This window comes from Cinclus cinclus, chromosome 17, assembly GCF_963662255.1.
Source record: "Cinclus cinclus chromosome 17, bCinCin1.1, whole genome shotgun sequence".
Lineage (NCBI taxonomy): Eukaryota > Metazoa > Chordata > Aves > Passeriformes > Cinclidae > Cinclus > Cinclus cinclus.
The window spans coordinates 11,090,135-11,103,589 of record NC_085062.1 but is presented as its reverse complement, the minus strand read 5'-3'; the positions used below and the strand labels follow the sequence as shown (position 1 = coordinate 11,103,589).

Sequence of the window (13,455 nt, the reverse complement as noted above, 5' to 3'; positions counted from 1 at the left end):
GTCTTACATTCAGGGGCAAAAGGTCAAATCTCCAGCAATCAGCACTGTTAAGTATCAGGGTGTGCTGTAATTGAGGCACAGAGCAGCAATTCTGGTGTTCCTTCATCCCAGCCTGGGAGACTTTAAGCATGATCTCAGCTACTACTCAGAGCACTGAGGCAGTGCCCTCTCTTCAGATAGCAGAGTAGCAGGAGCTAGGGGAGCACAGAAAGCACAGACAGCTCCTGCTCAGCTCAGAGCTGAGATTCAAGGCTGAGGCTGGCCAGTGGTTCATTTTCCACAGGCTGTGCAAGGCAGCACACTGATGTTTGTGAGGCAAAGCTGGAGCACGGGATCATCAGCAAGGCCTAGTGAGCATTTGTAATGTCTGTGTCAGAAAACAACATCCCTACCCTTCCAACTCATAAAATCTTGTGTATAACCCACAGTTGTAATTTATCCCTGATCAGCTGAATGCTGCTCTTGGCCAAGCTAGGCTGCCAGATGCATTTCTTCACCGTGTTCTCAGAACTCCCTTCTCTAGAGTGCAGTGTCTCACAGACCCCACAGATGGCAGGGAAGCTCCAGGAAAGAAAGGCAGGAACACCTGAGAGGCCTAAACAAGCATCCTGCTCTTTTCCCTGCTCCTTCAGGGCTGCAGCTTGCTAGCTGAAACAGACTATGAGGATTTGGCTCTGTCACCATACTGGGACATGTATTGACATGATACAGATGAACTGATGATTTCTGTTCAAAAGGTTTCAGATCACATTCAGGCACTTCCTGCTTGTAAAACTTGTGGTGTTTAATTGATAGATAATACTTTGACATTTCAGAGAATCTTCAATTCGAAGTGTCAATATAAAGTAATGGTTGGAGGTCTTGACAAAGAAGAATATCCATTGCTGCAAGCATCCAGTTCTGATGGCTGTTAAATGTCTTAATACATTTATTGGTGAGAAAAAAATGTTTTTAATGTACTAGTAAAAACTGGTTAAAGAAGAAATACAGCATTCAGCAAGGACTATCTAGCTGCAACCAAAATGACAGCTAGAGGAAGACAATGTTGCAACTACCAAAATGTCAGTTGATTGGGGCTTGTGGATGGAAACTGTTAAGACAAAAAATGCAAACCACTACCAACTAACCTGTGCTAATCATACCAGTCTGTATTTTAGTCCATGGTACTGGCCCTGCTCTTTCCACAGTGCTGATCCTAGTTCTGTGCTGTTGGTTGTGCTGTTCCCCATGTTGCCGTGCTCCAAAAAAAGAGAGGGGTGACAGATGAGTAGTATTACATCATCATAAACATAAACTCTGCTGAAACAAAAAGACAAGAAGGTGTTCAGCATACATTTCTAGGGATGACTGTTTCCTTGGTGATTGCTTTGGATTTTCCTTGTTCTCAGCACATTTTCCTTGTTCTCAGCAACAATGCTGATGTTATGTACCCTGCAAAGCCTCTGCCTTAGCTGTCAGTTGGATGAGGATGCACAGATATCCTGTTTGCAGAAGTCCAAGATGCCTACAAACCAGTAAGAAAGTATACACTTAGAGATGCTATCAGTTTCAAAACTAGTAAGTTCTTCAGATAAAACAACAGAATAGAGGTGAATTCCCCTTCTGAATTGCAGTTACTAACTTAATCTCACCTGAGTCTAATACAGGATCATTAGAAATTTGTTACAAACAGGATTAGGTAGAACATACTTCTCCATGCAATCTAAACAAAAGGGTCAGAGCTGTGCACAAAAGGCTGCCTGCTACATTTCTCTCTAACTCAGAATTAAGAACTTGACTTTACCTGCAGGTGTGCAATTGAACACTGATTCTGCCAGCTGCATGAAAGACTCTCCAAGGATCTCCTGATAGCTCAGGTGACTTGCATGAACGAGGTACTGAGCAGTGTCTTTGAAAAGCAGATCACTTTCACCATACTTCCACGACTGAAAGAGCTGGAATTCAGAATCCAATTTGCTTCCCAGAGATTCCTGAACAGAAGAGGAATAAAAGTTTCACAGCTTGGGTCATTAACAGTACTTTCATCTAGCATAGTTCTTAATAGTACAAAAAGATGCAGTTTTGCAGTGCCTTATTGCTCAGCAAAAGTATGGCTTCTGTGGAATGGGAACTGGTGCCAAAATACCCCTTAAGAGAATCCAAATAATTATTTTCTTCATCTCTCATGCATATTTTTAATTCTTTTGTATTGGATCTGAAGGCACTAGTATATAGAGCTTTTCATCTTGAAAGGGTTTTCAGCAGTTGTACATAACAAATGGTAGCATGCCAAGCTTTTCCCTGTTACCTGTCATACCTGAGATTTCAGCAGAAAGTCAGAAATTTTAGTGACAGTGACTGGTCGAGTCATGACTGTGCTGGGGGGAATGGGGCCAAGGTTACAGTGTGGCCATTCCGTGACTGGAGCGCGTGTTCCGTCTGGACACAAGAGTTCAAAGTCAAGGGGGGTATAACCTTTTGCCCAACCAGAGCTGCCCAGATCTGAAAAGAATATGAAATGAAAGGTAATCCTTTTGAAAAATTAAAGCAGAAGAGAGTGTGAATCTCAAAATGTTAAAACTTGAGAGGGAGAAGTTTAGTCAATGTGTTCAAAACAAACACAGCTATGTGCTATGTAGTAATTTCTTAGGAATGCATAAGGATCAGGGTAGTGTTTTCACTGAGGGCAGTGAACTTAAGCTGCACCTATCAACTAAATCAGAATAATATCAAGGCATATGAACAGCATATCGTGTCTCATCTGCATCTGTAACCAGATCCCTTTCTGGAAACAAAGCAATTCAGCCTGCATGCCCTTTGCTTCCCCAAACAAACTGATAAGTGCTGCAGGAATTCCTGTGGGTTTCCAGCCCCTTGTACCTTAATTTGCTTTTAGAGAGATTCCTGTCTTAGAAAAGTCTCTTACTGAAATTGCGTAGAATATAATTTTATTTTGTTTTATTGAGGGTTCCTTTCCTCCTTGACTCTAAGAAAAACATATTTTGGTTTGCCTTTTAAAGCTTTGAGCTTTCCAGAAATTCAGTGCAGTCTCCAAGGATAATTATCCCAACACACATCTTTGTACTGGGTGACTCTTGTTCTTTCCTCTCAGAATCTGAATGTTGAGCTTTACTGGAACACCTACATGCAGAAAGCTTCTAGCAATGTTCCACTTAAAAACACAACTTCATGGATCTAGATTAAACCTGTAAAGGCTGATCCTCATGAGTGATGGTTGTTTGTGGGAAGTAACTGACATTAATGAACATTCTCAAAGGAAAAGAGAATATCTGCATCTTACCCTCTATGTTCTGGAGCAGGTTTGAGTGTTCCAGGAAAGCTACATCTCCAAAGCTTCTTCCACTGGGATTGCCAACTAGGCACCTAGTGCAAGAAAAAACCAAGTGATCAGACAGCACTACATGGTGACTGACATTTGGATGGTTGTCTGAAGCTAAAATAGGAGTAGCTGGAAGTATCCCTCCCATCTCTAATCCTTTGGAATGTGTTGGTGATTTCAGCATAGAAATTTGCTAAAACAATTCTTTTCATCCCTTACAGCAGCTCCCAGGTCAAAACTGCTGCACAATGTGCACCTTCACCCAGGCCTAGGCAGGAAAGAATGGAATTCAACTAAATGCATTATGTATATTTCATAAGAGTGCTTTCACCTTTGATAGTCTTCTCTGCCTGTGTCTTCAACTATTTAATTTTTAATATCTCCAGTATGCTACACAGCTTCTTACCACAGCACATCGGCTCTCTGATCTTTCAATCCCTTTCCTTTAATGAGTCAGTACCAATGCTCTAAGCTTTACATGTTTGGAAGCATTGCCTTGCTCTGGAAATGGTTTCATGACCATTTTAAATCATCAGTCAGCTGAACATCTCATAGCAACTGCAACCAAAATAAAATACACACTAGCAAAAGTTTATACAGTCAGATGCTTAACAAATAGGAATAAAAAACCCTTCAAAAAATAAAAAAAAAATCAGCAAAACAATAAGACAGTTCTAGCTCTTGCTCTGCATTTCTGACTCTCACACAAGAAGCTCACCTGAGTGCTCCCATATTGCCATAGTAACGTTCATTGTGACTTGCAGCACATCTGCTGGACACTCGAGCTCCTTCCACCTCACTGTCTCCAATGCATACTTTGCAGAGGTTTCCATCTGCTCCTGGCATGCAGCCCTTCCAAAAGTAATTCTGATAAGCTGAGTAAAAAAAACTGAGATGAGATTAAGGCAAGGTGTTCCCAAGCCTCTTCACATATGAGAAAAGACAGGAAAGAAATTTCATCCTAACAATTAGCAACAAGAGGGCTAAATAGTGTGACACAGTCAAATATGAGGAAAAGGTGCTTCAACACCCTCTGAAACTGTAGTCATCCGTTGCTGGCCAGATCTTCATGGCCTCTTCTCTATTTAACTCCCAAATTTAGAGCTTCGGATTTTCATGGTCTAGGTAAGAGATAACCCAGAGCAGCCCTTACCAGAGGCAATATCACAGCTCTCAGTATCATTCTGCTGAGCTCCCACTGTGTGTCTGGACAGAAGTAACCATCCCCCAGGACTGTACAGGTGGCTGTGGCAGGATCGCCTTCCCCTAAGGTTATGGATGTGAATCTGTTTGGCACTTTTCTTAGCTAGGGCAACAGCGTAAACTGGTGGTAGTGCTGTGAAACAATGACAAAACCAGTTATATCAAGGCAATTATGTATTCCAGAAGGGTACAGCCCCCCCTTCCCTCCTTCATCATGTCACAGTATCTTCAGTTACAGTACAAGACCTACACTCTTTGCTTAGCCACAAAGCTCTTGTCCTTGCACAGAAAACTCTATTCTAAACCAACATGGGAATACATTCTTACATAAACCCTAGAGCAGTCTCAGGAAAATCTAAACCTTATGCCCTCTCAAAGTTTCTATTACCTTTGTGCTTAAGATGAATTATTTTCCCTGTTTTCTCCATGGTCTCAGTTGCTGGGGCACAGTCTCCCCCTGGAAGGAGAGATAAACATTAAGAATCTTGCAGCTGCTATCATTCCTTTTACAAGGCAGCATTCCTTCAAAACCCTTGTGATCCTCTTCAGCCATGTCAGCACCTCCGTCCTTTTAACAAAAGGGATAAAATAACCAGACCAAATGCTAGAGCCTGTTAGTGGAAGAGCTGGGAAGAGTATTTGGACTTTTATACTGATTCTTGCTTCCATCACAAAACATCACAAAACTATTGGAAATTTAACTATATTCTTAAGGGTACTTTTTTGATTCCCTCTCTTCTTGATAAGGTCACATGAGAACTCACCATAGCATTCTGCAGCTACAGGCACCAGTCCACATCTCCCTGCAATGTACACGTGTGTTGCATCCAGGGTGACTGCATCAGCCTCGCTACTCTGCCAGCAGCATTAGAGAAAATAACAAAACCAGGATTTGCATGAATTGTGTATCCAAGCAGCAGGACTTCTCCACTGGCTGGAAATTCCCCTGCATCAATTCCTTCCCATTCTCACTTATGCCTCAAGCTAGTTTTCCTCTCTTTAGCTCAAACAAGACATACACACCCTGTGCAGTCTTATACTCCAAGCAGAAGGAGTCTCCTACCTTGATCATTTCAATGCATTTGGTCATGGAAGTCGCTTGGACACAGACTAATGGGTCAGATTTGATGTTCAGTGCCCACTCCTCACATTTGCGAAGCTCAGCATCACTGATGCAGCACCAGCGCACAACGCTGTTGTCCAAAGAGCTCCCTGAAATGCAAGCAGATCATATCACCAGTCATGTCACATTACCTGTGCACAAATCTGTTATATGTTAAGGGGATGTTCAGGTAAATGCATTTGTGCCTGGAGGGAGGAATAATGCAGAAAAAGAACTTTCTCTTCTCTTTCCTTAGCTCCAGTCCTCTGGAATGGTTCTTACCTTCATGGCCGAGTCCCTTAAGGAGAGCTACATAATCCAGACCAAGGACATAGGAAATCTCCAGCTGCTCCTCGAGAAGCTGCAGTTGCTGAGTGGCATCTTGGAACAGCAGGTTCTTTCCCCCAAAGGATGCTGAACTGAAGAGTTCAAATCTGTCTCTTTCCTTTCCTTTACGCCCGAAGAGGCGCTAGGACAAGAACAACACTTCTAAATTGCAACAAATCTGCTCATTCTTCCAGCAACAGGTGGCCTCAGCCTTCCCTCCCTTTGTTATCAGTGGTCAAGATATCAAATACTATTTTTAAGTTGAGAAAAAGAGATGAAGAAAAGTGAGCCCTGCCTGAACCTATGAGAGTCTCCCTCAGCTACATAAAAATTGATTCAAGTTCCATGGCAGGATGAACATCATTAGCCATTTCGCAGTTTGTGTGTTGTGGCATCTTCCCTTTCTTTACTGATTTATTCCCAGCCTCCTACAGAAGAACACTTTAGAAAAAAGCAAAACCTTACACAAGCTGATGCAAGATCCTTCCCCAGAACAATTTTTAGCACTTTATTCACACTAAATATAAATTTCTCAAGAAAAAAGGGAACACGGGTCATAACTGCCAAACAAAGATGGAAGAAAAAACTGTGTCTGGATGTAGACAGCTTATCACATTCACTCACTTGGATCATGCTAAGAAATTTGTTGGTGATCTTCTGGAAGTTGTTGCGGGTGACGATGCCGCGGCCAGGCCCCTTGCCCAGGTTACAGGTGCTGTACTCTGTCAGCTCAGCTGTGGACCCATCAGGACATAAGAGTTCATATTCCTGTTCTTCTGACTCTTGAACAAGGAGACACTCATGAGTCTGTGACGAGAGCCATGGCTTGGCAGCAGGCACAAAGATGGAATGTACAACGTCTTTCAATGGGGGGTGCTAAAGGTTATGCAGGCAGCACAGTGCACCAAGCACACTTGGGAAAGTTGTCTTTGGTAAGTACTTCTCTTAACAAAGAGAGGGACCTCAGCCAGAGCTGCTCCAAAATAATCTTTAAGCTGTAACCTTGTAAATACGTTTATTTAAAAACACTTACCTGCAAATACTACTGCTAACCACCTTTGTTGCAGAGGTCAATTGAGTTTAAAAGTACAAGGCAGGTGTACAGGAACTTCAGTTGTGCAGCTCAATACACTGAATTTTAAAAGGAATCTTGTAACTCAGGCAAAGCAAGGACTGACAGCTGTGTCAGAGACATCTAATGAAGTCACCTGACTGCTCCCATTCTAAGAATCTCCTGTGAGCAATCATTGCTCACGCTCACTCACATTTTCCTGTTCTGTTTCTTTCTGAGTTGTATGGACAGTCAAGAAATACCCCTGAACTGCTTTCAGGGACTGAACTTTCCCCAGAAACAACAAAAATATACGCATATCCCTCAAACACCTGTGCAGGAAAGAGCACAGCCAGAGATTAAAATAAAACTGCATTTTTAATATTACCTGTGGCACTCATAATTCTTAGATGATCTAAAAAGGCAACATCTGCGACTCCATCCTTCAAGCACCTGCAGGAAGACAAATGCCATCCTATTAACATTTCACCTGGTTTTCCTACCTTATAAGTCCTTTTTCCCCCAAAACTGAATCCAGCCCCAGTGTCCCATAGCTCACCTGAAGGCTCCCTCAGAGTCATAGAAGGGTTCATTATTGCTTGTCTCACAGAAATGGTTCCTGTCTCTGACATAGGATTTTTGTCCTTGGCAGAGAGCACACAATCGGGGAGCAGCAAGACCAACCCCAGGGATGCAGCTTGCATTGAAATACTCACTAATTGCTGCAGGTGTAGGGGAAAAAAACAAAAACAAAACAGAAAGAAAGAAAAAAGTCAAATGAGGAAAAAAATCAGAAGAGGGGCCTAACATATCACGTCCATAACTAGTTCTTCCTATATCTGCTGGCTTTTCAGTTACTTTCTCTGTGGCCAGAGGTAGCCCTATGGCTCCCATCACCTACCTTGGCTCAGAGGTTGTGCCTCATCCCAGGAAAGATCATTTCTTGCAAGGAGAAAGCCAAGTGGAATATTCCAGCCCGATGTCCACCTGGCTCCATTGTGACAGCTGCGCACCCCTCGTAGACTCTGGATATCCAGGGTTCCTCGTTTGGCAATGGCTACAGCAAACACACAGTTTCCTGCAACAGCACAAAATGTGTAACAGAAAAAAAGAAAATCTCAATTCTGCAGCTGCCATCTCTGAAGAGGAGCTGAACTACTTCAGTGAAAATGGCTAAAGAAGAAATTAGCTTAGGCCTATTCAATGTAGGTACTTGTGCCAGAACTTAACCATATACTGGCTACACAGCACTTTGTCAAACAAACGATGCAAGTTTGTCAGTACCACAGACAGAAAGGCTACTGGGTACAAAGCACCACTGATATTTTATTCATCATCATTAAGTATTTTGGAAACAATTGTTAGCCACCTCCATATTCCTACAAAGTTAATAAAAACATACTGACTTTTTTTTTTCAAGAATCCTAGAGTCATTTCTTAGCTAAATCAGAAGTACACTTTATTCTTCAGCTTTACCAGCCTACCTTGATCATAGATCTCCTTTGCCACCACTGCCAAACCGTACAGCTTTACAGCAGAGTAAACATCTCCAGCATCCAAGGAGGCAGCATCTGCTTTATTTGCCTTTAAAAGAACACCAAAACCCTCAAAACAAGTGTGTTCACAAGGAAACAAACAGAAGGTTCAAGACCACAGTTTCTGCCTGAACAAATTTTAATTAAGTAGTTTGCTTTTGTCTATTTATTTCCAAGCAGCTTTCTCTATTTCTTGGCAACTGCAAAGACATTAGCTGAGTTAAAACAGTAAGTCTGGTAGAATGCTCACAGGATGTAATTCTTGCCTCTCAAGTGACTCACTTCTTTGTCATATAAACAATTCAATTATTTCAGTATCATTTTATTTTCCCATAGTTTCTGTTTACCTGTCACTTTTCCAAGAGGATTTGGACACAAAATCAGTTTTTAAAGTCTCTGTGAACTCACCCTGATTTTATCAATGCAGTCGAATGTATTGTGGGCTCTGATGCAAGAAATCCTAGTAAAGGAACTGGCAGTAGTGAGGGGAAGCACAGCTGTAAGCGCTTTGGAGAGCTCAGAACACTTTCTTTGTTCCAGGTCAGAAAGGGTGCACCATCGGAATTTCTTCCCTGTAGGGTCAAAAAAAGAAATCAAGATTTGTAGGATGTCATGAAAAAAAAACCCCTCAGTTTAACACCTTATGGAAAAGAGAGATTATTCTATTTTATTTAACTTCCCCATAGTTTGACTGTGCTCACTCCCATCCCCGTACCCAAGAGGCACCCAAAAAGATGCGGCCACATGTGACCAAGGTCACTTTTGCCCAGCATGAGAACATTTGATGCTGTTTAATATGTATCTTTGCTTCCTTTTGACTGAAAGCAACCAAATAGCTGCAGGCAGATTCTCCAAGAATCGGAAATTATTATGGCAAGATCTTTTGCCACAGAATCTTCCTTAGTGAATTTTAGGTAAGGCTGCCACCAAAGATTAGGAGGAACCAGAGATAAGGATGTGTTTATGGCTATGCCTGTTTTCCTGTTGGGATAGCAAGAGAAGGAATGGCACTTACAAAGTAGGGTAACCATCCTTCTGTTACCAGAGTGCAGTTTTTCTCCTAGCAAGTCAACTGGGATGTGACTCTCTCAGAGCACAAACCTTCTAATCTTGATGTAAACATGCATTCCCCAGGGTTTATCCATTTTACTGCTGTCCTTGGTATCAATACGGGCCATTCTTTTAACCTTTGCTCTGCTGTTTCCTCTGGTGCTTTCACACATGAAAAAGATGCATTTAAGGGTAGAGGTGAAGGTGAAACTTCCTTTTTCAGAAGGACTTGGAGGTTCAGTGGGTTTAAACCAACTATAAAGCTACATCTTAAAGCAACCTAGTCATGCCAACAAAATTTCTTCTTTTGCCTTAGGCTGCAATTATTCCATCTGGTATTATTCCTCTGAAATGTATTCTACTCTGAAATATATCAACATATGCACCTCCAAGAAGATACTAGACATTTAAGGAGGGGAAAAAGTGATTGTTGTACATAAAAATAGGGTGCAGTTATGTAACTCAAGAGAATCTTTTAAGTCATGTAATGAAAACCAGGACTGAATGCACAGAAAATGCCACAATATCTGTAACATTGTCATTTCCAGATGTTTAAGCCTTTGACTCTCTAGAGAACTATTAATGAGAATTAGCAATGTGTACAGTTAAATCATGGAAGTTTTTATTTATTTGAGCATAGCATCAGGCATTAGTCCTCCACTCCTCCACTTGTTTTGTCATTAATTCAGCACAATTCCAAGAAGAACCCAGAGTGGTTTTAGAGGGGAGCAACTTAAGGTCCACGGTTTCATTCTGACATGACTATCAAGTATGCAGATCTCAACTATTCCAAGGCAACACACCCTCACTGAACTACTAAGGAAGTTGTATATCAAGCTGCTTCAAAACAAACAGGGTCACCATCTGCCAATGATCAAACAGAAAAAACACAGGCGCAGCTCTAACTGCAACTTCTTTCTTTGCACAGAGGAAAGCAAACCCAAAGCACATATTAGTTTGAATGTCACCCACCCAGAGCTAACCTTTCTCTCTCTCCCTCCCTCTCTGCATCAGCCTTACCTGAAGCCAGCAAAGAGAAGGTGATAAGGACAATTAAAATCACTGCCTTCATCATTACAGCAGTTCAGCAAGGATCTTCTCTCTACCCTGATGCTGCCTTCTCATACCAGGAATTCCACAGAGATGAACAAAGCTTCTGGAAGATAACAAGGGGGATTTAGACATCAACGAGGATAAACCAAGATTTAAGGAAACAAAGGAACTGTCAGAGGATGGTATATCCTTGTATGCAAAGGAGAAAGGGACAGTGTCCCTTTCCTACCCACAGATGGAAAATATCCATGCATTTTCTGCTCTATTTTTATCAGACATAGAAAGAAATGTAAGCCTCTGCTTTAGAAATAAATAATACTTCTGCTGTTTCAAAAGGCACCCAAATGCCTTTGGGAGACAGGCGAGACTTACACCCACCTAACTTACAAAAAAGATACCTAAAGCTAAGTGAATTATCCAAACTACTAACCATATTTCACTACAGAATACTGAAGGGTCCTTCTTACCTTATTTTTTTCCCCTGATAATGGCTTATCTACTGAGTAATTGTCAACAAAAAGTAATCCTATGCCTCCCTAAGAATTCAGAACAGAGCAGGGATACTGTTGACTGTCTTGATTCTCTTCATTCCATTACAGCCCAGCAATCTCATCCAAACTGCCTTATACCCCTATTTTCTAATGCTTAACCTGAAGTATTATTACCTCTTAACTACTCTACAGCAGCTACTAACATCATTAATTCTATGGCAGGGAAAATATGCATTTATTTATAAATTATATATAAGCAGAAGTGTCTGATGATGTATAAAATAGTGTTGATGAGGTTTAATCTTTCCTGTTCAGGAAAGAAGTAACTGTTCCAGGAGCTCTGGAGGAATAGATTTTTTTATCTTACTTTTGTTTTCCTTCTTACAGATCTTACAGATTTCCCTGGTGCTTTGTCTACTTCACATACTTTTGCAGATACGTTTCCCTGATTTCTTTTGTAGCCTTATGTACCCTTCCCTAGTGATTCAGTCATCATTCCCCACTTGCTTCTTTCACACTCAGGTATTGCTTATCTCTTGAGTTCCACAAGTTCCCTCTCTAGATCTGCAACATTTGTTGAGGTATTGTTTCCCACTGATCTGATGACAGAAGAAGTTATACAGAATCACAGAATGGTTTGGGTTGGAAGGCATCTAAAGCTCATCCTGTTCCACCCCCTGCCAAGGGCAGGGATGCCTTCCACTAAATCAGGTTGCTCCAAGCCCCATCCAGCCTGAGGCATTTCTCATTTCTTCCTGCACTCTCTGAACAAATGTTCTCAAGCCCCACGACCTGTATTCTCTCCTCTGTGGCAGGAGCTGTGGTATTAATTCCATTTTGGACTTAGCTCAGCTGCACAGGCCTAGCACAGCTCAGTACCCGTAGGGAAGTACATTTTATCCCTCAGGAAGTGCACTCTATATAATCTTATCAGATGTTTAAAAAAAAAGCCCTAAATGTAAGAACAAGGCACACAGTAAAAGTAATTTTAAAATAGTTACATGTCCACATATTTACTTTTAATCCCAAGGAGAAATATTAGATCAGGACAGATTATTAATCAGTTTGGCCTTGTGACAATTATTTTACACTATAAACAAGTGTGTTACATATAACCACACCTTCACCTCTGAATCTCTTCTCAGTCTGTTCTGGGGAAATTTGTCTGTCAGGCCCACCAGTGGGGTGCACTTACACATCAAAGCTAGTGGTTCTTGCAAGGCTTGTACCAAAGCATCTAACAGCATCAAAACCCATCTTCTTTGATGTTTTACTTCCCATCAATGTACATGCACTATATACAGGATATGTAAATCCCAACAATTCAGTCAGCTAATAATATTACTGTTTCATGGGTGCTGTATCTAGATTTCCCCTCAAATTTTACATATTTAACAATGAAAGGCTTTCTTGTACAAGTGTTTTTATAGAGATACTACTGCCTATGGTGATGTGAAAAAAAGGCAGAATGACATGAAGGTGTTGTAGACTTCATTTAGGCTTGGTCAGGAAAATAAGCATAAATCAGGAATTTGAATTAATCAGCTTGCCTGAGGACCATGTCCTAAAGCATAAGCATGTGGAAACACAGTGCCAGGACTCCTGAACTCTTTTCCTACTGATTCACGGTATGAAACTACCCCTGTGCCACCGTCAGAGAAAGGTAATTAGCTACTTCCCATCAGTGTAGCATTTATTCATCTAGGGATTCACCTAAGAGACTGGAAAACCAAAAAAACCTCTATAAAATTTACTCTGGGCAGCAGACAGTCAGCCAACATCCAGGCAAGGGACATCAAGAGGTGGAATAGATGTTACTACACTACCCAGCCAGACATTTCACTGGGAAGAACAGCATTGTGTCTGTCCCATGTCATGTGTCCCCTCCTTAAAATCCCTGCCCTGATACTCCTAGTGCTCCCATACCTGGGGCAAATAACTTACCTGTCTGTCAACAGCAGCGCTAAAAAGCAGCTGAACTCCACCAGCCCCCTCCTCCCGCTGGGCACATCCATAATCCCTTCGTGAAGCAGCTTCATTCCCATAGCACAAACCCTCAGGAACCATCACCCTGTGCCCACTCTATAGCTCCGGGGAAATGCTCCCCCATCCCGTCCCCTCAGGGCCGGCCTTATCCCCACTCCTCACCGCCTCAGCGACGGCCCCTTTCCCCCCCGCGCCAAGAGAACAGCCCACCCCACAGATCAAAGCCCCCTTTGAAGAACACCCCGCACCCGTATCCCCATGCCGGCTCTCCCCTCAGGAATGAAGTTCAGGGCGCGTCCCCCTCCCAGCCGCTGTGCCCGGCAGCGCCCGCTCCCCTC

The 13,455-nt window shown here is 42.1% G+C and overlaps 1 protein-coding gene across 1 annotated transcript; it reads right to left on the bottom strand.

Moving 5' to 3' along the window:
* Positions 1–910: 910 nt before the first annotated feature.
* On the bottom strand, positions 911–13,412 carry LOC134051149 (melanotransferrin-like). Its single transcript, XM_062504720.1, has 18 exons — positions 13,366–13,412; positions 10,608–10,740; positions 8,946–9,109; positions 8,487–8,586; positions 7,904–8,080; positions 7,562–7,724; positions 7,391–7,455; positions 6,576–6,733; positions 5,907–6,093; positions 5,586–5,734; positions 5,287–5,377; positions 4,911–4,979; positions 4,473–4,655; positions 4,038–4,194; positions 3,281–3,363; positions 2,297–2,481; positions 1,784–1,970; positions 911–1,504 (listed from the first exon to the last, which is right to left on the bottom strand). Exons 2-18 carry the CDS (start codon positions 10,660–10,662, stop codon positions 1,455–1,457), a joined length of 2,223 nt encoding a protein of 740 aa, XP_062360704.1. The 5' UTR covers positions 10,663–10,740; positions 13,366–13,412; the 3' UTR covers positions 911–1,454.
* Positions 13,413–13,455: the final 43 nt, after the last annotated feature.

Coding starts and splice junctions, on each gene's coding strand:
- LOC134051149 (XM_062504720.1), bottom strand. CDS start 10,662: ATGATGAAGGCAGTGATTTTAATTGTCCTTATCACCTTCTCTTTGCTG. Junction 9,110..10,607: donor CTTCTCTTTGCTGGCTTCAG/GTAAGGCTGATG, acceptor TTGACCCTACAG/GGAAGAAATTCCGATGGTGC. Junction 4,656..4,910: donor AATTCATCTTAAGCACAAAG/GTAATAGAAACT, acceptor ATTGTTTCACAG/CACTACCACCAGTTTACGCT.